This window comes from Heliangelus exortis, chromosome 1 (assembly GCF_036169615.1).
Source record: "Heliangelus exortis chromosome 1, bHelExo1.hap1, whole genome shotgun sequence".
Classification (NCBI taxonomy): domain Eukaryota; kingdom Metazoa; phylum Chordata; class Aves; order Apodiformes; family Trochilidae; genus Heliangelus; species Heliangelus exortis.
The window spans coordinates 122,134,039-122,158,101 of NC_092422.1; the positions used below are offsets into that span (position 1 = coordinate 122,134,039).

The window sequence follows — 24,063 nt, forward strand, 5'->3', positions numbered from 1 at the left end:
TTTGGGCCAAGCCTTTGGGTTACAATACCTAATTCAGCTCTTCTCACTGAGAAGTTTTGACCGTTTTTGGAACTTGCAGGTTTTCCCTTCAATAAATCTCATCAGCCATGAACTGACAGTCACCTTAGAAACAGCAAAAAGTATCTCAGTATGGCCACTTCAGTAGGGAAAACCACTTTGTTAGAACTCAAACACTGCACAAAGCATTCAAAACAGGAGGCAACCGAGCTCAAAGCCCCTCATTACTTGTCATAGTTATTAATTCCAATTTAAGCATCCAAACATTTTTTTTGTGAGAAAAAAGAATATAGCAAAGACCTCTTGTGTTATATATTATATATAATATATATAACATATAATATATGTAATATACGTAATATATGTAATATATGTAATATATGTAATATATGTAATATATGTAATATATGTAATATATAATATATATTGTATATTGAATATATATTATATATTGAATGCATATTATATATAGTATATCATATATTATATGTGCTATGTGTTATATATTTCTATATTGTATTATATTATATGATATTCTATTATATATGAACTATATATCTTATATTATGTGATTGCTCAAAATATTCACAAATTCTCATTTTCTGGTTAACAAAACACATGGACGGATATATATTATCATCCTAAACTTATTTCTAACTCATGACAGAACAAGAATAAGGAGCAAAGTAGTGCAAAATGGAGGTACAGCTGCCCAAACTGGAGGCACTGTTAGGTTTCAAAAAGCAGGAGATACCATCTGCATGCAAACTAAAAATAAAAAACATAGGAAGGATTACAATTTTTGAGATTATAATTTCCTAGATTCACACTTCATCAAAAAGAAAAAAAAAGGAAAAAAAGCAATATGATGCATAATACACTTATCTAACAGCCTGTTAAGTACCTTTTTTTTTCACTAATTCATGCTGAAGAAACCAGAGAGCTCAAAACACAAAAGGAGAAAATGTTCCATTTCACAGAGCCACTTTGGGATAAAATATAGTAAGTTACAGCTTTGGTCCAGCAAGTCTTCCTCTATGACCAACCTCAGAACTCTGAACAGTGGAACCCCTCCTCTGAAAGCAGGTTAACACCACTAACAAAGGACTAAATATGAGAGGTAATGATGGGTTAAGCAGCCTCAGAAACTGCAAAGTGTAAAGATTTCCAAAACTAATAGAAGTTTAAGAGGAAACTGTTCCTCCTCACACTTCTGAGCTCTGCAGTTTAGGTCCCATATTGCTAAGACCCATTCCACACATTTCTCTCCATCTTGTTTGTACAGCTGGAAATATAAAATGCATAGTTGCTATCATGAGCTGAATATAAATAAACACAACAGCAAATTGGAAGAAGTCACACAAATACACTGAAAGATTTAGAAGCTACCAACTTGCATTAAGTGTATCTTACATTATTGCCTAGATGCTGAGTGCTCAACTGCATGGCTTCAGGTTGTATTCTTTAAAGGAAAACATTTAATTAGTTTCTAAACAGATTTCCACTGACCTATGGCTGTCTGTTCCTTCATCTATTCTCCATTAAAATTTAAAAAAAGAACAAACAACAAAACCACATTCAAACATTATCCCTGCATTTTTGCAGTGCTGTTAAAACAAAGGTATATTTTCCAGTGTTTCCTTAATCTATTTTTTTCCCTTAAACTACTACCAAGGAGTTTATAAACAGCAGCCAATACTTACTGATCATAGTATTAAAAGATGAGTTTAACTAGGTAGTGCAGAAAGAAATGTCCCTGTCATTGTGTCTCTGGGACTGGAAAACTTGTTCTCAAAACATGGCAAAACTAAGCACTGGAGTTAAGAGTTGGAATCAGCAGGCTACAAAGTCTTAGCACACATCAAGCTGAATATTGACTCTAATGAAGAAGAGGAGTATGGACAGGTTATTATTGTCTTTGGAGAATAATACAAATACTATGAGTTTTAAAACTACAGGAAATCATTGCTCTTGTTTACTAGGAAGTGCCAGTTATCCATAGCAATGAAATTTGCTATACAATTTGTAGGGAATAATGCAAAGAGCCTATTGCTTTAGAAACATGAGTAATTTAAAACACATTTTTTCAAGTTATTTTAAATATTAAAAGTATTTTTTGTGCATTTTACTTTGGAAATAACACATGCCTTACCTAAATAGCATCTTATTTACTCTTCAGTAAGTGTTTTGGATAAGCTTCTCTTTGCCTCATTTTGAAATGTCATGATTTTCAAAACTCTTCTGAGTTCATATGTTATTAGAGAAACTAGACAAAGCTTAAAAAAAATAAATTGCAGAGGGACACAAGTGGAAGAAGTAAACAGAAGAAGCGAAAAATACCACACTTACAAACAGACAGAGTGCAATTGTGGAATTCTAAGTAAAGACTCAAATGATCACTTTTGAGTACAGAACAAGAATCTTCTCTAGCTTGAGGGAATTAAATCTAACTGCTCTTGAAGCACTTGTTACACGCAAAATGTAGGTTTGTTAAATGGAAGCAAGTAGAGGAAGGTAATTTGTTCTGTAAACAGTCAGGCCCCAAGAGAGACACTGCCTATTCAAACACTTTAGCTTTCTCATCCTTCTGGATAAACACACACATGCCACTTAAATAGTTCAACTAGTCCAACTATCACACAGTTGTGCTATATCCTTTCAAGTTTAACTGCAGATGATATAGGAAGTGCTGAAGTTGCCATTAACATGTACAAACTGAAAATCTTACTTTTCTATATTCAATGAGTCTTCTAGGATGCACGCTGAAAGCCTAGCTTAGGCTTTTATTATATCTAATTGCAAGGTTTCACATAAAGAGACTGCTTAGAAGGTGTGCAGAAAATTGGGAGAAAAAATACCCTCAAAACCTCCAACACTCCTTCCCCTAAAAAAGCTCAACACCAGTATGCAAAGATGTAGATAGCAGCACACTGCCCAGTGGCTTTGGAAGTGATGAAAAGCATGGGTCAACCCACTGCAGAGTTCATGTCACAAACCTCAACTCAGCTTAACAGTTCCTTGCATACTGGCAGAGTGAGAAATTGCATCCCATTCCTAGCTATAAAGGGCAAAGTGAAATTGAGCATGCAAATCACACTGAAAGTGTTCTGAGTACCTGGCATGCTCCCTGCTGTCTGAACACTAAGGTTCCTTCAGCTCCTGCTTTTCTGGAAAGCACAACAGAAAGAAGTTGTCCCAAGTCCTCAGAGCTCTCAGGCATCGCCATCACCATCTATGAGGCCAAATAAATTTAGTTTTTATAGTAGACAAAAGGCAGAAGGCAAAATGTGGACTAGTACACCCAAGCGTGATCTATTAGAGGGAAATACCAGGAGGTATCTCAGCCACCAGGCTGATGTTTGCTCTCCAAGGCATTGCTGTGGCATCTGCTCTTGTTCTGAAGCAACCAAACAGTTGAGTAGGGGTTAAGTTCTATTAGAATTAGACAAAGATGCTTGATTTCACTGTGACCTACTGGTATTCTGGATTTAATGGCTTTTTGAAGCTAGGACAGAGTGACCTCACTGCAATGGTCTGTTCCAGGACAGCAGAAAGAAACCACCTGAGTCAGGCTGCTCACTCAGCCTGGCTTTCCCCTGAAATCTGCAAAGACATGAGCTTCTGGAAAACACCTCAGGAGAGCAGAGACATGGACACAGACTCTCCTGTAAATAGCTACAACCTGGGAAACTGGGTCCCATGCAGAGACTTAATTAAACTAAAAATTGTGGGGGGGAAAAAAAAAAACAAAAACCCAGCCATTTGAACAGTATTCTCTAAAAGGAGTTTAACTGCATTATTTTCAAGGGGATACAGAATAATTTTGTGGTGGAGGATGTTCCCCTATTGGCAACACATTACCAGCTCCAGCTCTACTCACACACTCCAGCACTACAAGAGATCTATAAACTTTAACATGGAAAAACCTCAGCTAACAACTGCATAGTTCCATTTTAAACGAGTGTGTAAGAGAGGGGAAAGGGGAAAACTAGTGAAAGGAACAGTACAATTCAAGGCTATATAAAGGATCTTCTTGAGCAGCTGTACTGCTTGTGGGTTATATTCCTTTTTAATATACGAAAGAGAGAAGATTTATGAAGAAGCTGTAGGTCTCGTTGCCAAAGTGAAGATACTAAAAAAACTACAAAAATAGGCATCATTAATAGAAACTACTTAAAAATTGCTTACAGAAAATTAAACTAAATTAAAGAATTAGGTAAAATGGGCAAGGCTCCTAAGTTCAATTTTAGTGCTGACTGATTTAATTTGATCTGGCATTACAACAGATAATGGAAGCAATAATGTTCAATCTACATAAACATTGCTTCTGGCCAAACTTTCTTTTGTTTCCTTTAAAATACATCTAACATCAAAGAAAAAAGCTCAATCTGATCATACAGCATGACTTTATTTTATAATACCTTAACCTTCTTAAACATTTTAAACTTAAGAAGTTGCTGTCTTGATTGGCCCCTATTTTAAAAACTTTTCATTTTCATTTTGTCATCCTCTTCCTGTGAATAGTATCTATTCTTTGTCTCCTCAGACATTCTCATCACTATTTCTCTTCTTCTTCAACCTCAGCTACAAAGATTTGCAGCCAACTCCATAGATTTGTACATGAACACAAACATCCTGACTGTTAACACCACTTTCTACAAACCAGCTTCCTCTATTCCAGCAACAAGCATAATACTGCTGCGTTGTCACGCTTACAGAATAATTCAAGAACACATTGTTTGTTTGAAGTTCAAGATTCTGAGCTAGTTGCTTCCTACTTGCTTCAAAATTGCTAAGAATTTTCTGGGAATTCCACTCATCCACCGTTCACTTTCTTCAATAAACCTCGATCAGTTTTTCCTATCATCAGATTTCCATTAGTGTTATGACAAAAGATAACTTCCTGCCCTGGTTCCTCACCTGAGACGTTTCTCTTTTTATCTAGTTGGGTTCTGAAGTGCAGACCAACATGGGCTTCTGCACTAAGGACATCACAGCCCATGCAATCCAAGGACAGTGCCTGAGAGGACCTTCCTGCTGCTTCAACATTCAGCTGTTCAGGGAGGGTACTGATGATGTCTGTACAAAATAGACAGTAAAAGCAACTCCATGCTGAACATGCAAGGTCATGTTTCCCAGGCTTCACCTTTGTTCACTTCTTCCTCCGTCCTCCTGTTTAATACTGTTGTTTACCTGTCAAAGTACTTCTGATGTAGTTTGTAAAGCAGCATTATGTTTAGATTGAAAATAAAAAACTAAACAATAAAAGACAGTAAGAGGCCACACTCCCCCTTCCTCCTACCCTGTAAAAAAACCAAAAACAGTCAAGACTTCAAATTAATTACAACTTTGGCCAAAGTTGCCTGCATTATCTTTATTGAATGCTGTACATACTCAGAATAGAAATAACTTTTTTCTACTGAATTTCTTCTTTATACATTTCTGCCAGCAGTACTTTGATTATACTGACCCGTATTCAATAGCACCGTATAAATGGTGGAATTTCAACTTAAAAAAGAGAGGATAAAGTGGTGATTGTCAAAAACAGGAAAATACAAAGAATGTATATTAAAAATTCTGAAATGCACATAAAACATAGTAAAAGTGAGAATTTCATTATTCAGAATCAGTAGAGACATTTGCTCATGTACTTTTTACAATCAAGTAATTAGGTGTTCAACTGTCAGTTACAAAAATATGAAAAACATTATATTAATGCTTGTACAGTTGCTCATAGCAATAGAGAGGCAATTTACCAGAAAATACTTTCTAGGTACCTAAGAGAAATTGTTATCTAGTTATTCACAAAAGATATGTCGAGCATAATTAGTACAAAAGATCAAAATTTCGACCTTGTATTAAATCTATAAATATCTTGTAAAAGTAAAAAAAAAATTAAAAAAAAAAAAAAGAAAAATCACATATCACCAGGTAAGAAACCCGCGTGCATAGAATCCCATGTAAACAAAGTTGATGACAACAAAATGTCTCTGTAGTATAAGCAGTGCTAATTCCAAAAGGAAAAATAACTAAAATTCACACCTCCTTATGTTTTTCAGTACACGATTTTTAAACTATTTCCATTCTCAGTTTAGCTGCTTAGCTCTATCCATCCTTTGACAGGAAATGGGCACAATCTCTTCCACTTCAATTGCAATATCCTTTCAGATCTTGCCTTGAGAAAACAAGATTCAAGATGTTCTCCTCAAGACCAGTTCATATGAGTTACAATGCACTTTAACCTCCATGAGGTTAAAAGCATGAAGGTTCTTACCACAGGTGGGAAACATTGCTGCTGGAAACTGAACAGGTGCTCGATTTGGTTTGAGTGTCAAGCACCAAAATATCTAGTTTAATTTTTCAAACTGAAACTAGGCTCTTGATTCCTTCCATTCAGTACTAAATTAAAATCCTTGTATCACAGTAAAACATTTTTTTATCCTACACAGTTGTGTTCATGGCTAGAGAGCATTTAGCCATCCGCCTTAGCGCAAAATAAAGTTTACAGAATTATATTCCTATTATTTCTTTTCTGATATTCATATTAATTTCTATTAATTTGAATAAATCTTAATATAATTACCTCACAAAATTAGAAACAACATACTTAAGATGCAAACCAAGACTGAAGGTTTCTAATAATCTTATTAAAAACAAGATTAAATGCAAGCTATAAAATAAAAATAAAAATTAAACGCAAGCTCGTTTGAAAAGCTATGCACAAATGTACATAAATAGACATGAAAACATAATGAATACAACAATGCAATATAATTCACAGCTTAACAAATGCTACATAAACATTTATCAAAATCTTGTCCCCAGTTAAAAAAATGAATTATTTTGCAATTTTTAGCACACTAATCACAATTTCTGTAATATGTAAAGAATACCAAGATTATCAACAGTCACATACACTTTGAAATCAGGGGACACATGTATTGACTTGAGGTTTGTTCCATTTGTGTAGAAGGTCTGTAAGGATTCTCCAGTAGTTACGTTCCACCACTACAAAAAATAACAACACACTTTCAGTTAGTTGAAGGAAGCTTAGAATAAATTTTATATATATAGTCTTAGCATGACAAGCCCAGTTGACTGCTTTCCCCAGAAAGGTGGCATTAAAAAAATAATAAAAATACAAGCACTCGTAAGTAGAAAATGTTTAGGACTAGGTATTAGAGGTATAAGATTTTCAGATTAAAAGAAAATTCAAAAAAACCAAACCTGTTCAATTTTGGGAAAGTTTACAAAATAATAAATTCAAGTATCGTCCTTTAGCCCATCACAAAATGTTATCAACAGATGCAAGCTGTAATGTTCAAAATTTTAAAAAACACGTATTTTTTTATATAATCAAATGAATGCATGAAACACATTGCCTGACAACATAATTGAGATTATAGGTGGATTTTAAAAAGTCAGCTGGACTCTCAAGACAATTAATCACACCCTCATTTGAAACCATTTGCAGTTTTGTTAGCAGGACAGACTTTTCACAGTGAGATTAGAATTTTGTGGGGTTTAGAATATGCAACTAGCACTAATAACAAAGATAAAGAGGAACCTTGGACCATCAGTTTACTCAAAGAATGAAGACTGAAATTTCATATTTCTCAGAAAAACTGTAAATCAGTACAAAATTGAACCAAATACAACCTAGCGCAAAGCTGTTACTTGATTATTCTAATAAGTCTAACCTCTATCCTTGCAACATTTAAATGTAGTAGTAAAATACCAAAACAGATAATTTTCAGCTTTGATATCTATAAAAGCAGGTGTTAGTACTTCTTTTTGTATGTGACATTATACTTGTGTGCACAAAACAGATTTGCAACTACACAGCTATAATATTCTGATTAAGAACACTTTTCCTAAAGTGTCTGGATTTATGGAGATGCAGGAAAAAAAAAAACAAGAAAACAAGCAAAAAAACCCAAAACAACAAACAAAAAACCAAAGCAAGAACAGATCTCAAGTAGCTCTTGAACTTTAGTTGGTAGATAAAAGACCAGGTGCTGGGCCAGTGGGTACCACTCACCCAGCAGAACATAGCTGGATGCACCTCATCTAGGAATAAGACTCATTGTTTAGCTGTATCTTCCATGTTGCCCTGGTTTGGGCCAAGATAAAGGTAATTTTCTGACTTGTACTTTTGCTTTCAGCTAAGTCTCTTGTAAGTAACTGCACTTGCTGAAATTAACAGCAAGTCTCTCAGCCAGTGTCTGCTTCTAGGACTGATAATGCTCAATGTTTATAGTTACAGCCAGAGACTGGTGTGCAGAGCCAAGGACACTGCTCAGCTCTGAGGAACATTTTGCCCTCTGGAAGGAGAAAAGGAGTAAAGAGGTCACACTTGCAGCCCTCCTTTGGGGAGGAATGGACAAGACAGATGCCAAAATTGACCAGAGTATTCCATCCCATACACATCATACTCAGTATAAATTTGAGTGATCACGAGGGTCAAACCCCTTCCTGCTTCCCCTTCTTCCCCTGTCCCTGTTTGCTTCAGCATCCTGGGAGGATTCCATCCATTCCTCTGCCTGTGGTCCTGATCCATGCCAGCCTGAATCTGTGTGTTCCTGCATCCAGCTCCCAACTGCTGGTGACTCCAGGAGTCCAGCCTGGACTTTCCCAGGGCTGCCCTGCAGCCGTGGTGGTGATGTGAGAGTTCTTGGAGGAAAGTGGGAAGGAACGTGGTATCAATTTACCTGTGCATTTGTATATATTTAGTAATTTTTTTCCTTTTTATCATTACTGTTTCATTAAAACTGTGTAGTTTAGTTTCCAACCCGTAAGTCTCTCTCCCTTATTCTTTCTCCTTTCTTTATCAGGGAGGAGAGAGAGAGATTAATAGAGAGCATCTGTTACTCAGTTTAATTGCCAGACCAGTGTTAAGCCGTGACACAAGTAACTCTACTATCTAGCTGAGTCCAGTTTTTAGAGGTCCAGACTTCTGAAATGTTTTAGATTTTCACTGACTAGTATCTCCCTACAAAAAGGGTGCATTTGTGTGTCTGTGTGTGCTCATGCACATCATACCTATCGATCCCTAGATCTTGAAAGAAAAGATGAAATACAATACTTTGAGACTGAATCTTGTCCCAAGGACTGGTAAAAAGGCAAATCACAAAAAGTAAAGAAGATGCTGGGAACTGCAGGTCAGTAATCTGGGATTAATATGGAAAATGTTTTCTGAAAGTCATTTCAAGTCACGTGAAAGGCAAGAAGGGGATCACAAGCAACCAGGACAGATTTACCAAAAGTAAATCATGCTAAAACACCCAACTACTTCTATTGACAATAAATGGTGGCAAAAGCACTGGATGTGATTAACCCTGACTTCAGCCAAGCCTTCAAGCTTCCATATAGTCAGAGTTAAGAGATGAAGAATGTGTGAGTGGAATATAAGATAGGTGACAAACTGAGTGGACTGATAAGATTCAAAATGGCAGCAGGCAGCAGTTCAGTCACTGTGTGTTGAGCCCTACCCTAGTAGAATAAGGACACCATCAAACTGGGGCAAGTCCCACACAGGTCATTCCAATGGCTGGACACCTAGAACAGATGTCATACAAGAGATACAGAACACTGAATCCATTTAGCCTGAAGACAAGAAGGCTACCTGCTGTCTTCAGCTAAAAAAAAGAGGCATACAGATGACAGAGTCAGACTCTCTTCTCAGGGCCCAGAGTTGGAGTGAAGGATAGACCTTTATGGGGCAAGGCCTTATGCCTCACTGCAAACTACTTCTAGCAAAGGGCTGGGCTGCTCGAGCTCCAGAAGTCCCTAACATGGTAACCATTCTGTGACTCTGAGCAGCTTCACGACACCAAACTGTGTAGCCACAACACAGTTGTAGAAGGGAAGGAAGCTAGAAACAGTATGCATGTCTTACTCTTTAATGTGAAATGAATGTCAGAAAGTGTTCTCAATGCTAAATTAGAAAATTCAATTAACTTTTTAAATGGATACTAACACAGTTCAGAGAACTAGTCTGGTAGCATGCCCAGCCCCTAAACACTGACCAACAATCAAGTAACCTCCAGCACTCTGTGAGATGAGAACTCCATAACCTGTCATTTCACAAGTACATGTTCTGCTAAGAACTATGAGCTATTGCGCCAGGGGAAAAAAAAACCCCACGACAAAACAACCAAACAAACTCATGAGACATTTGCAATTATGAAGACCCAATTCAGAGACTGAAAGAAAGACCATCTTTTCTCTTTCCCAAAACACGTATGGCCAGTAGATATCTGTAACAATAAAAGACTTATGAAAAGACTTATTTCCTCAGTGTCAACATGACCTCTAACAAAGGTTACTAATAGAATTTCTTTCAAGGCAAAAAGATATCCCTTGCAATTCCTTATGAATTTCTATTTGTGAAAAAAATTACAACTCAATATCTTTAAAAAAAACAAAAGCCTGGCATAGAGCATTTTTCTGCTCACTATAAAGAACACAATTGCTGCTCATTATAAAGAACACAATTGCAGACAAAAATAATTGGGATTTTTAATATGAAAGATGTTAGTGAAAGACACTGCTAATAAAAATCTGAATCAAATCTAATAGAGTATATGGAATTAAAAAAAATCTTCAAGTCTAAAGTCTGACTTCTTAAGAGACCTTTTCAGAGGGCTTTCATATTTGAAAAGGAAATAACTAAAAAGTGATAGACAGTCATGAAAATGGAGCAGCTCTGTGTTAAGTAAAATATTTCAGGTTTGTTTCTTTGAATTAATCTGCATTTTCTTTTAAATTTATCACGGTATTTCTATTTAACTAGGTATGCTAAGATATTTTATTATTTCAAGGCTTACCTTAATATAGCCTCCAGATGACACTAGCATTTTACTGTCAGAAGAAAATGAGAGGTCTGTTACCCAACCACCATGTGTTAGTTCTCCTTCATCTACAGTAACTGGGGAGCAGAAGTGAAGGAATGCACCTGTTAAGATATCCCAAATCTGAAAGGGAGATAAGATTAAGTATATAAGTAAAGTTAATGGGAAAAAAAAAATCTGAAATGTGTTTTTCTGTAGTAGAGAAAAAAAACTCCTGGTAAACAAACATTCTATTTGAAGTGACAAACCAATCAAAAAAATTAACTCTCCTCTTAGAACTGTATCATATACGGAGAATATAATAAGACATGCAATTCACAATTCACTAAAATTACTAGTAAATACTGTGAATTAGTTCCTTAGTATTCATGGAACATAAATCTACTGGTATAGATACAAAACACTATTTAATATGGCAAACTATGCTATTTTCAACTTCCTGATGTCCACCACAATGCTTACAAACCAGACATGCAGAACACAGACTATGAGAACTCTTCTGTCGGTGATCAACTGAACTCTAAAATGAAGGCCAAGATTAAAGCAGTACCCTTATTTCTCCTTTGTCATCTCCAGTAGCCAATACTTTGTTATTGGGAGAGAAAGCACAGCACCGCACACAGGCTTCATGACCTTTCAGCTCATGAAGAACAGATGAACCTTCAAAGCTCCATATCTAAATGGAAAACATTACAGAAAAGTGAAAAAAAGTTCAAAACACTTAAGACTTTTTTCTAAACAGGCATAAATATTCAAATGTACATAAGACTTTTTATATATGTGTATGCATTTATGTATATTATGGTGTAGCCTATTTTTATTATCTGAATCACACAAGAGTGCATTTGCTACAACTTACTGAAACAACTGCGAGCATATTTTTTTTCCTTGGAATAAACTCCTTAATGAAGCTGATTAATTTACAAGAAAATTTAAAGCTGTTCATACAAAAATGATTCACTAATCAATTTAAAGCTGTTTTAAAAATCGTATCAGCAGCACCAGAATATTAAACAGTTCGCCTCTTTTTGCACTGTGCTTCTGAACAGGAATGCCAAACTTTCATCACTTTCACTGGAAAACTCGAGACATTTTTCTTAACTGAGAATGCAAGGCTATCAACAAATACATACAGAGAACTAAACAAAATGTTCTGAACAAACCTGTGTCTTAAAAGTTCATTTTATTTTCACAGAAGTCACCAGGACATCCTTAAGTTATTTCTAAGATCAATAGTGAAATACTGTAAGCTTTAGTAACATGTTCACCAGACACGGGAAAGTTAATACTAGAAATACAACAGGGTAACTTAAATAACCACTAGTTACCTCAGAATAAAAAAAATAAAGCATACATTTCAGGATAAGTAAGGCATCATTTTTATTTTTGTACAGAAACTAACCAACCTTTGCAGTTTTGTCAGCAGAAGTAGAAGAAAATTTAGTACCATCTGGTGAAACAGCACAGGAAAGAACAGCACCTCCATGGCAAGCAAAATCTTTTTCTGTGTTTCCAGTAGCGATATTCCAAACCTAACAAACAACACAGTTTAAACACCTGCATCGTGCAAAACAGTATATGTGAGATAAGACTCAGCTACGTGGTTCTAATGTGGTCAATATTTTGTTAGACTTACTGGTGTAACTGAAACACAAGAAGAGTGTAAATCTTACTAGAAACAGAAAATGCAGAGTAGTGTCTTGAAAGTCAGCTTACACTTTATAATCGATCTAATAAAATGTGTGTCAACACAAAACGCCAGAAATACCAAATCATAATAGAGATGGTAAAATGTACTTAGGCGATTTGTCAAGTTACAGCCTTTTATTTACCTTAACAGTTCCATCAAATGACCAAGAAAGAAGTTCTGAATTTTCCAGAAGTCTAAAATCCTTGATTGCTTCCTTGTGCCCTCTTAAAAACACACATTGGCTAAACTGCCAATTCCATACCTAATAACAAAAAAGAATATTTTTAAAAAGAAACAAATCCAAAAAAATCAAATATATTTTAAAAAGAATTAAATGACTGATTTTTTTAAAGTCATGAGCATTCTATAAATTTTTTATACAGATGGCAACTAATTAAAGGTTATATATTGAAGATATACATAGTAGAGAGGTAGAAGACTAAAGAGGCCACAAGACCTAACAGTAAAGAGTATGGACAGGTTTCTCTCTAATAACCATAATCTGATTTTCAAAGTGCAGTTTATACCAAAAATTTACTGGTAATTTAAAAATAAAAAGCAATACAATTTTCTAGCCATCCCAAATGTTCTGGGTTTTAGACCTTTAGTTACTGCAATGAACAGAACTCCCTCATCTGGCAGACTTTATGTTTTCCAGCCTTAAGTTAACTTTCCTTTGTATTTTTAAAATGTATTCTTAATTAAATGCAATTTTGCTTTGCAGTTTTATACTAAGATGAGACTTCTATTTTTAAATCAACACTTCACATAAAACTCAAGTGTCATTTTATTTTACTGAAGTTATTACATCATTTTAACTCAGTGTTGGGCCCAGTTCTGTTTAATATCTTTATAGATGATTTAGATGAGGGGATTGAGTCCATGATCAGCAAATTTGCAGATGACACTAAGCTGGGGGGAAGTGTGGATCAGCTGGAAGGCAGGAGGGCTCTGCAGAGGGACCTGGACAGATTGGAGAGTTGGGCTGATTCCAACGGGATGAGGTTCAACAAGGCCAAGTGCCGGGTCCTGCACTTTGGCCACAACAACCCCATGGGGAGCTCCAGGCTGGGCACAGAGTGGTTTGAGAGCAGCCAGGCAGAAAGGGACCTGGGAGTCTGGATTGACAGGAAGCTGAACATGAGCCAGCAGTGTGCCCAGGTAGCCAAGAAGGCCAATGGCATCCTGGCCTGTGTCAGGAACAGTGTGGCCAGCAGGTCGAGGGAAGGGATTCTGCCCCTGTGCTCAGCCCTGGTGAGGCCACAGCTTGAGTCCTGTGTCCAGTTCTGGGCCTCTCAGTTCAGGAAGGATATTGAGGTCCTGGAGCAGGTCCAAAGGAGGGCAACCAGGCTGGTGAAGGGACTCGAGCACAGATCCTATGAGGAGAGGCAGAGGGAGCTGGGGCTGTTCAGCCTGGAGAAGAGGAGGCTCAGGGGAGACCTCATCACTCTCTACAACTCCCTGAAAGGAGGGGGTAGCCAGGGGGGGGTTGGTCTCTTTTCCCAGGCAACTCTCAGCAAGACAAGAGGGCATGGTCTCAAGTTGTGCCAGGGGAGGTTTAGGTTGGATATTAGAAAGAATTTCTTTACAGAGAGGGTGATCAGGCATTGGAATGGGCTGCCCAGGGAAGTGGTGGATTCTCCGTCCCTGGAGATATTTAAAAAGAGACTGGATGTGGCACTCAGTGCCATGGTCTGGTAACTGCAGCGGAAGTGGATCAAGGGTTGGACTTGATGATCTCTGAGGTCCCTTCCAACCCAGCCAATTCTATGATTCTATTCTATGATTCTACACAAATACTGAAGTAGGAGAGTGCATAGGTTATGTGTATCAGCAAGTAGGTAGAACACAGATGTTGGAACAAATATGGTGAGCAATGGACTAGCACCCATACTGGAGGATTTTACTTCAAATTAGCTCAAGTTTGGTCATGTGGATGGAAGCTTATTGGTAGCTGGAGCATGTGGTGTAGTTTAAGAATCAGATCAGCATGTCTGCAAGTGCTCTCTGCAGTGCAAACTAAAGCACAGTAAGGGTAAACAACAAGGACATCCACTTCAAACACGCATCCCTTCGGAGAGCTAAAACACTAATAGAGAAAAGTCAGAATGATTCTCTGGAGCCAATCTACCTTGCTGAGGCAGAGTTTGTTAATTTGAGACTACATTACTGCAGCCATTCTGTTTCTAGATAGCATCTGTATTCTGCACTGTACTGAACTAGGTGGACCCACCAGCCAACTCAGAGACAGGTGTCTTTACCTCATTCCCTTAGACAGCTTGGGCAAGTCCACTGGCAGACCTACCATATATTACCAGTTCTGGGTCACACAAAGTCCTTCACTTAGGCAATCACAACTGGTGAGTTATCTTGTTTGAAAATGAATGTTTCTTTCATTCATCTTAAAGGAGTACACTGCCTTTCTATTATCCACAGCATTAAAAATAAAAATTGTGTGATGTTCCCTATCACATAAGGTATAAATAGAGGCTACAGTCCCTTGCCCCAAGCCGGAGCAATACCAAATACAGTAGTAATTTACCGAGTTTACACTGTCTATAGCTTTAAAAAAATCTTTTAAATAAATTCTAAGTCACAACATATATTTAAAAATATCTTCCAAACCTGTATAACTGAATCATGAGCACTTGAAATGAGAGTCTGACAGTCAGAGGTAAATCGACAATGTTGCACAGATGTCCTGTAGGCCTCCTGGGTCTTCAAAATTTTCCCATCCAACAACTGTAATACCTTTAAAATCAAGAATGCAATAATTCTATTTACTTTACATACTTGAAGAAAATTAATAAAAGAATATGCAAATTCTTTATTTAAGTAACATAAGACTATAAATAGAATACTGCCAATCAATGATTTGGAAAAACCAAAAGTTCATTGAGCTTAGCCTTTGACAAAACGAAAGTCAGAGCTACATTATTAGCACTACCTTTAAATTATAGCCATCTAGGTAACACTCACAAATGTAAAAACTTTAAAGTATTATGTTAAGGAATATTATTGTACAAAGTCATTCAAGTGACATTTCCTTAACATGGAAAAGCACCAAGAAGTGAGCTTTCCTACTATTTTAAAAATAAGATTCGGGATTTAATACCTTTAGAGTTCCACTCTCCTGTCCAAATGCTGCAACTTTAAGATCTTCACTTAAGCAACAGCAGGAAATGGGAGATTCTTGAGCTGCTGTCTGCATAATAACACTGTCTGTATTTCCACTGATAAGCTGCAAGATGGGACATTAATCAATTATACTTCTTATTATACTTCTTTAAAAATTAAATTTAAACAAATTACAAACTGAGCTAAGAATGCTAAGGAGAACAGTGTACCAGCTTCAAACTTTGACATCTAAAGATCAGTTACTTTCAGAAACCAATCACTTTGAATGTCAGTGTAACTATCTCTATAGAATGCCCTCTGAACAGACAAGTTTGCAGAAGGAAACACATCTCATTACTAAAAGACTTTTTAAAGTTTGCCTAACTATAGATAGCAGTAACTCAAAATGCTGCTCCCCTATTTCAAAAGCCATATAGTGAGCTTCACACTCAAACTTACCTTGCCAGACAGATTTTAGAGCTGATGCCAAATGGAGTATAAAAGGACTTTAAACGTACTAGCACAAGCAGTACATCAAATCTCTACTCAGTATTGCCCCCTCCAATCCATTCTTAGGGAGGGTGGGGGAGGAAATTTTAGGATACAATGATTAACAAAGTTTATGTTTAAAAAGCTGCCAGTGTGAAGTGTTTAAAAATGAACATACCAAACATTAAAAGGTGACCAAGACTCCAGTTTTGAGCGGTTACAAATTAGGAAGGGTAAAGCATATTTTGAAGAAAAACTACATTCAGAGATGTAATACCAGAGATACAATGTTAAATTATAGTACACTTGCTTAACAGCAATTTCTCTTTTCAGTCAATTTATCTTCTTGCGCAATGGCAAAAAAATCTGTTCTTTTTCTACAATAGTCTTCTCTCATGACTGCACCTCAACCAGAATACTGTATTTAGGACAGAAAATCTAAGCACCATCTTTCTCTAGAAAATGGTTCACGTAAAGTTACAACAGAAATATACCAATTGTAAATAAATAGATGAGGTCTGGTAATTCAAATGAGACTCAGACCGCACCATTACATGGTAGTTGCTCCAGATTTTACAATTCAGGAAGATTAAAAAGCATATATAAATAGGTGTAACTTCCCTCACTGGTTTCTCTCTTTACTGCAACAGATGGAGATTCTCTTTTCCCAGATACTATTTGTTTACATGAATTTTAGTGACAACATTGACCGCTTTCTGTTGGCTCAGTCTAGTATCTTTTTATTACCAAGGCCCCCACTGGAGACACTTTAGGTATTTTCACACCTCTATTCCCCACTATTCAAATATTATTACCATTTCACTTGAGGTTTTTTGATAGGATTTTTAGGTAGATTAAGAAATGGCTAATTTGTTGCAGGACAGATGGAGGAGGATAGAAGATAACCAGGAAGAGAGACACATGAAGTACAGTGCAACCAGGAAGAAAAGTTCCTGCTCTCCCTGTAGTAGCCTCCCAGCCTAGAAAAAACCTCTTAGGACTCGAAATAAAGGCAATGGTAATGCTAATGAGCCAGGATTACATAGCTTACATGTTTGCCTCCAGACAAATTAGGAGAAAGGACAAGACCTTACACAAGGAGATTACCTCAGAAGATGCCTCTCGGCACAGGACAGCAGAATCTATTACAGCACCCACCTACCTGTATATCCAGTATAAGAACTCACTGCTTTCACAGTCCAGAATAAAGCTTTATTCCTATTCAGATGCTGCTTTAGGCTAAACACCTGAAATAGCTAATTTCTACCCAAAGACAGGCAATGGCCATTTTGTAGGTTAACAATCCATTTGCATAAGCAGCATTTTGCAACAAATAAGGAAGTGTTTCCACTTCCAAACAGACACAATAAGTAGAAGCACAATCTGATTGAAATGTATTGTCTTCACTTTGCTCTCATGGAATAAAAAAATACATTCTGAATGCTGGTGCACTTACTACTTGATGGGGGGGTCCATTGTAGTAAGAGAGTATCCACTGCTAATATTGTCTTCAGGACCTCTCCTAAGGCTGGGGCAGACCCAAGCTCACACCTTTCTCTGCCCCAGTCTGAGATGATTCCCTCAGCCATTACACCATGGTTGGGATGCATCACATGCAGGTGCTGCCTAACACCCAGTCTGTGTGCTGCAGACATGACATGCTGATTGCTGGGCACAACTCAGCCACTCTGGAGGGACCATACTCAAGCCAGGAAAACGGTTTGTTCACCTGCAGTCAGCTTCAGTGTGGAAACTCCTCCTCAAACTTCATTTTTTGCTTACTAAACTAGGCGCTTTCTAAATATAAAACTTAAACATACATTTAAGAGTTATCGTTTAAAGCCATAAACAAGCAGTTCTTTCAATCCTTCCTCCATTTCCTACCGAGATTTGCAGATAACATTCAAATGTACTGAGAATGCCAGCTTACTTGTAAATGCTTCTGATTGTAGATTGCTAAAATCATCACTTCACCATTGTGAAATACAACATCTAGTTCACTTTTCAGCACATCGTTGGAAGACTTGCACACCTTGTTAGTTTCCCAAATCTGTTTGAAGAACACATTATTTCATTCATTTTATTAAAGGATGGGATATAAAACTTCTTGTAATGCAATCTTACAAACTTGCAGAACTTCTTTAAATCAGTGAAAGTTATACTTCGGTTGTGAAATCAATATAGAGATTCCAACAGATGAAACAGATGTATTTTTTTCCAGGCTAACCAGCAGACTTCCCCATGTTTAGAGTCCTATCTTCAAAGACCACAGTTTTCTCATCCAAAGAAGACTGTTAAAATCCAATTACAAAAACTACCAAATACAGATTTCTATAATTAATTGCTTTCAAAATGCCAAGAATATAAGTGTCAACTTGGAAGAAAAGGAAATGCTATTTTGGTAAACTATAGTTCTATTTTCACAAGTTTCAATGAGGCATAACAATTGTAGAAATCTATCCTAAATATTAACTTATAAATACATGTAACAGTGACAAGTACAAACAAGTCTGCTAGGACACTCAAAAAACTTAGGAATTCTTGATTGAGAAAGTCTCTAAAACAAAACAGAAGGTTATAATTACTCTTGAACAGTCACCAGGCTTAAAAATCCTATTGAAACACACAAAATTTAGATATACAGTTAGCCAAGTAAAAAAGCCATCTCAGTTTACTTTGCATCTAAGTAATTTTATAACAAGTATTTACATTTATATTCTCTATAAACATACATAAATACTAAATATATAATATATAATTTATAATATACAAGGTGTAAATTATAATTTATAGTACATGATATAAAGATAGCAACATAGTTTTATTATAAATTATTCCTGAAAATAATCATTATATATTTATATAAATTTACATATTTTAAAAAATAAAGATGTCACCTTACACGTATTGTCTGGTCATCAGATGATGTCAGAAATAGAGATCCATCTGATGAAAATGTCACACAGTGAACCCAGCTCATGTGTCCTCTGCACTCCGCTACTTTTGATAAAGACTTAATATTCCATAACTACAAGAAAAATAGGAAAGAAGAGCTCAGTTGTATTTAGATTGCAGTTAAAGGGAATACAGTGCATAAGAAGTAGAGCACTTAATTACTATTTCTTCTAGTTTTTTCCAACTTATTCTGAAACCAGGTTTAACAAGAACTGTAGAGTTGTTCCTGCTGACTACATTTTGATGGTCAGGGAAATCAGATGAGCAGCCTCTTTTGACTGCTACAAGTTTAAAAGATGAGAGGAAAAAAAAGGAAAAATCACTCACACTATGAAATAACTTAAGTGACCACTTAGATTGCAAAAATGGCAATAAAAAACAAATAACAAAAAAATCCAATGCTAAAATGGATACTTGTTTAGGCTTACTCTAGCTGTGCTAGTCCCAAAATCATTCTACCTGTTGTATTCCTTTTTAGTGAGGTGCTACGTTCTATATCAGCATACAGAAAGGGGGGATTTTGTATGATTTAAGCAATGGGAAGGTGACTCTGAAGTCTTTTTTTATAGACACCTGAGTTCTTTTCTCCAAAATGAGCATGTAACTTCAATATGGGATTTCCCAGCTTATCTTTCACATTTCAGAAGTGAACAAAGATTAAAAGGAATAAAGCACATTGAAAGCCTGCTAAAATGGTCACGTTTGTTTTACCTCTGCATACAAGAAACTATTAAGACAAAGACAATCACTTACCTCAACAGAACAGTGGGACAAAGCAACTGCTACTAACTCATCACCAGGACAGAAATCACAGTACTGGATCGTACTGTGGTGATTTATGACTTGTGTTAACAAATCACATGTTTTAACATCAAAAAGCTGTGAACACATATGAAAACAGCATCAAGTTTGTACAACTTCACTATAGACAAGTATCTTTTATGCTCAACAGCATACATTCTTTAATTTAGAAATATTATTTTTCTCAGTCAACAAGTTTGCTACCCACACCTTTTTACTTTACACACACACTTGAAACCATGCACCTTATTATATCTGAAGCATCTTAGTGTCCTAGAATTCTACTTTTAATAATTTCTATCTTTAAGGTCCCTTCCAACCCAAACTCTTCTAGGATTCTACAGTTCTATACTACTTCAAGAAACTTACTGAAGTGGAGTACTTACCAAAAGTTTATTTTTGGCTACCACCAAAATCATGTCACCATTTCTAGACCAAGAGCAACATTTTACAAAAACGTCCACTTCATCTGCTTGCTCATCTGCATTTTTGAAGAAATCTTTTATCTCAATACTTTTCAGTTCATTTCCTGAGCGTGATTCCCAAAGCTGCAATAGAAAGCAAATACACAAAACCTTTTTATTGATGTGGATACAAAATGAAGAAAAAAAATTAAAAATTATTTAATATTATTACTAATAATTTTTTAAATTAATAAAAGAAAAATTTGCTCTGCAACTCTATTAGAAGTCCACTCACCATAAGATATCTGGTATACATCTAACTTTGCACCCTAATTTCATTGTGGCACCAGCTAAAAATCTACTGAATAGTTCTGTTCTCTGCACCAGAATTTTCTTTCTGAATGACAACAACTACAGCAACCCATCTTTCCTGATTTAGCAGCTTTACAAAAAGAAACCAGTGTTTTAAGAATTGCAATAGCATAACATAGCATAACATAGTTCTGTTCTAAGGAAAATCAAAACATATACCTCTCAATTCTCTTCTAGTGCATACATGAAAAATGGTACATAAAAATTGCTTGCAACTTTTATGTCTACTGATGATTCTAAGATGACAGAACTTTCAATTAACCTAGAAATTCATTAGGTCTTTTTTTAAACCAATTTCACTCCTTGCCCACAAGTTTTCTCAAATTCCTTTAGGGGAAAAAAAAAAAAGATGGTGAAAAGTAGAGGATTCAAAATGAGGCTAACTAGAATTTATTTACACCTTCAGGCACCAAATTTTTTTTCACTGGTTCTGGACAAGCCATTTCAAAATCTTGGGACCAATAATCAACTGTTTCTGGATTTAATTCATTATAGTTGACCATACAGACACAAAACTTTCTTACACATATTTTGCATTTTATACAAGAAAAATACATCATCAAAACAAACAGTAGATTTAGAAATACACTTGTCTACCTTTACTGTTCCATCCGTTGAGCAGCTAGCAACACATTCATCATTTGGTGAAAATCTACAGTGAATGACGGAATTTTCATGACCTATCATCGTATTTCTACAATATTTCTTGTTTAAATCCCAAAGCTGCATTAGAAATAAACACAAACATCATATTGATGAATTATTCAAAGACAGATTGTTCATGTTCTAACTCAAAATCACTAAGACAACCAAAACCTCAACTTTTTTTTCTTAGTTTTACCAACATGTTCATCAACTTGACGGTATGCAGCCCCAGCTACCTCACACTTTACCTCCATCTGTTGACTTGCATAAAAACTATGAACATCAGAACTACACAGAACTGGGTAAACTGTCTGCACAGTGCAAAGGCCCTTGAACAGCCTAAAGTTACTGAAAATTTCTTCAGACTGAGGAAGAATCCTTACCTTGACTCATTCTCTTTCAACTTTGAAGTTCAGAATTGTGTAGCTTACACATAATGCCAAAACTGAAATCTCTCATGTTAAGTCTTGGACAGTCTGAATATAATCCTTGCCACATCCATACTACCATAATTAGAAGAAAGTTCTGTATTTTTTTTCTGTTTAGGGCTCCTCCTCTCCCCCCCTCCCACACATGGCTATCCAAGCCTATAGCTCACACTTCCTTTCTTATTTTTAAATGTCTCCTTCTCAAATTAAAAAAAAATAAATCATACATATGAATGTTCAAGTGAGGGCTCAAAACAAGACTACCCACTTGGAAGGCATCTGAAAAAAAAACCCAGGCCCTTTAGAGTATTCTGCATACTTCAGTTCTGTTTTTCATTTTTCATAAAATTGTCAACACTGCCTGAAATCTTAACCACATTTCCAGTATTAAGATGGTCATTTTAAATAAGTCTAAATCTACCTGTTCCAAGATGTCAGTCTCAGACAGCAAATGCATCTGCTGAGACATTCAAGAAGTCAGCACAACAGCCTCTTCTTTTCACCCTGACATCAGATAATAATTGTATTTTACTTCCAGTTTACACAAACACTCTTGCAAAAACCCTTAAGATGAGACTTCACATTACTACTACAGCACCTCACATCCTACTAGCTACAGCTGGAAGAGACAGTTGTCTCCCCATCATGCAATCTCACTCCTGACTGTATTCGCAACACAGTTCTCTTGCACTGGAATTGGGCAATTGAGCTACCACAGGAAACTAAGCCAGCAGAAAACCAATCCCACTAAACAGGTTTTTGCTGAGTTCACTCCATGAACCTCCTGACTTCACTCCACTGCAGAAGACCACCAGCACATGCACTGCAACAAAGGCAAGAACATAGAGCCTGGGCAGTAGGACTTTCATCTTCAGTGCCAGTGTTACAACTCGCTTAGTTGCATTGTGAAATTGCATTCTTATTTGCCCTGGGGTCTACTAGGTCTTTTCTTAATTCCTGTGTTTTTCACCTTCCTCAGATGCAGGCTTCTATTGTCTGATTTCTGCTCTGTGTATACATCCTGCCTCTCAACCTTCACCTTCATGCCCCACCAGCAGAGAACTTGACCATTCTCCTTTGCTAAGCATAAACACTGTTTCTGTTCTGCTTTGCTGAAATCTAATTACAGAGCTGTAGTCAGTACTCTCAATCTGTTGCCATCTCTCTTCTACCAGGCTCAATTAAAACAAAACATTAACTGATAATGTTAGAATACATTTATGAATAAATAATGGTCCTGTCCTGATAAGCAGCATGAGAACAATCTCAATCCTTTCCACTTACTTTGATGAAAGTGTCACTTGAGCAGGTGGCTAAAACATACTGACCACTTCTGTTACTGAACTGGCAGCAATTGACCTGCTCTGTGTGTTCTTCATATACACACCTGCACTGGCCTGTTCTTGAGTTCCAGATCTAGGCAGAATTGAAGGATGAAAGAGAATTTTAAATATATCTACAGTACTTAATATAATAAAACGCTGTAAACTATGCTGAAATACAGATAAGCTCTAAACCATTATTATTAACACTTTGAAAATGTTTTGAAGATAAAGGGAAAGAAAATACATTTACATTTAGACAAAAGTAATGAGGGGAAAGGTCATAATTCAGATTAGAATCTGATAAGTACTGGAATTGCACCAAGGTTTTGCTACAATACCAAGGAATCAAAAATCCAAAATATTTCAAATATAACAGAAAAAAAATTATGTATATATACATGCACCTCATTATAGGTAGGATTGTACCCAACACATTATGTTCTACTTAAAAAGAATCATCTGATAGTACTACTAAAAAAGTGGTAATTCTGTAAGCATTATATTAACATTAAGCATCTTCTATGTTATGTAACATGTAGGGCTTTTCTGTTTGTCTTAAGTAGTGAATTATCAACATAAGATTTAAGAGAGTTAATAAAAACTTTAAGCATGAGAATCTACTCTGAGAATTACTAATTTGAAAACAACAGTAAAAACCCTGTCTGAATTTCCTTACCTTCACTTTTTTATCAGCTGAACAAGTTGCTACAAATTCACCATCTGCAGAGAAAGTGCAACAAAGTATTTCATCATCATGTGCACTTATTGACAGGAGTCTCTCTCCACTTTCGGCTTTAAACACCTAAAAACAATAAACAATAATCTTATAACTAGCATCAAATTTTAAAACATAGTATTTAAGTTTGTTTTCTCTCTCTTCTTTACATAAGCTCTTCATCAAATTGGTTAGTTTTTGAAAGCATTTATAATTTCAGGGGTATTAACATATAGAAAATGTTAGGGAAA

General features: G+C 36.1%; 1 protein-coding gene across 6 annotated transcripts in view; it reads right to left on the reverse strand.

Annotated features, from left to right (window-relative positions):
• Positions 1-5,372: 5,372 nt before the first annotated feature.
• The window catches only part of APAF1 (apoptotic peptidase activating factor 1), a 35,280-nt gene continuing 16,589 nt past the window's right edge, over positions 5,373-24,063 (reverse strand). For 3 of the 6 annotated variants that reach the window (XM_071764270.1, XM_071764255.1, XM_071764245.1), the window contains exons 14-27: positions 23,774-23,899; positions 23,057-23,188; positions 21,297-21,422; positions 20,310-20,471; positions 19,876-20,001; positions 19,070-19,195; positions 18,098-18,217; positions 15,677-15,802; positions 15,187-15,312; positions 12,704-12,823; positions 12,278-12,403; positions 11,422-11,547; positions 10,848-10,994; positions 5,373-7,026 (exon numbers count right to left, since the gene is read on the reverse strand). In XM_071764270.1, the coding sequence (XP_071620371.1) occupies positions 6,883-7,026; positions 10,848-10,994; positions 11,422-11,547; positions 12,278-12,403; positions 12,704-12,823; positions 15,187-15,312; positions 15,677-15,802; positions 18,098-18,217; positions 19,070-19,195; positions 19,876-20,001; positions 20,310-20,471; positions 21,297-21,422; positions 23,057-23,188; positions 23,774-23,899 (1,833 nt within the window). In that variant the 3' untranslated portion in view covers positions 5,373-6,882. Of the gene's footprint in view, positions 7,027-10,847; positions 10,995-11,421; positions 11,548-12,277; positions 12,404-12,703; positions 12,824-15,186; positions 15,313-15,676; positions 15,803-18,097; positions 18,218-19,064; positions 19,196-19,875; positions 20,002-20,309; positions 20,472-21,296; positions 21,423-23,056; positions 23,189-23,773; positions 23,900-24,063 lie in introns of those variants that run through there. The other 3 variants (XM_071764263.1, XR_011729951.1, XM_071764286.1) reach the window with 3 other exon arrangements.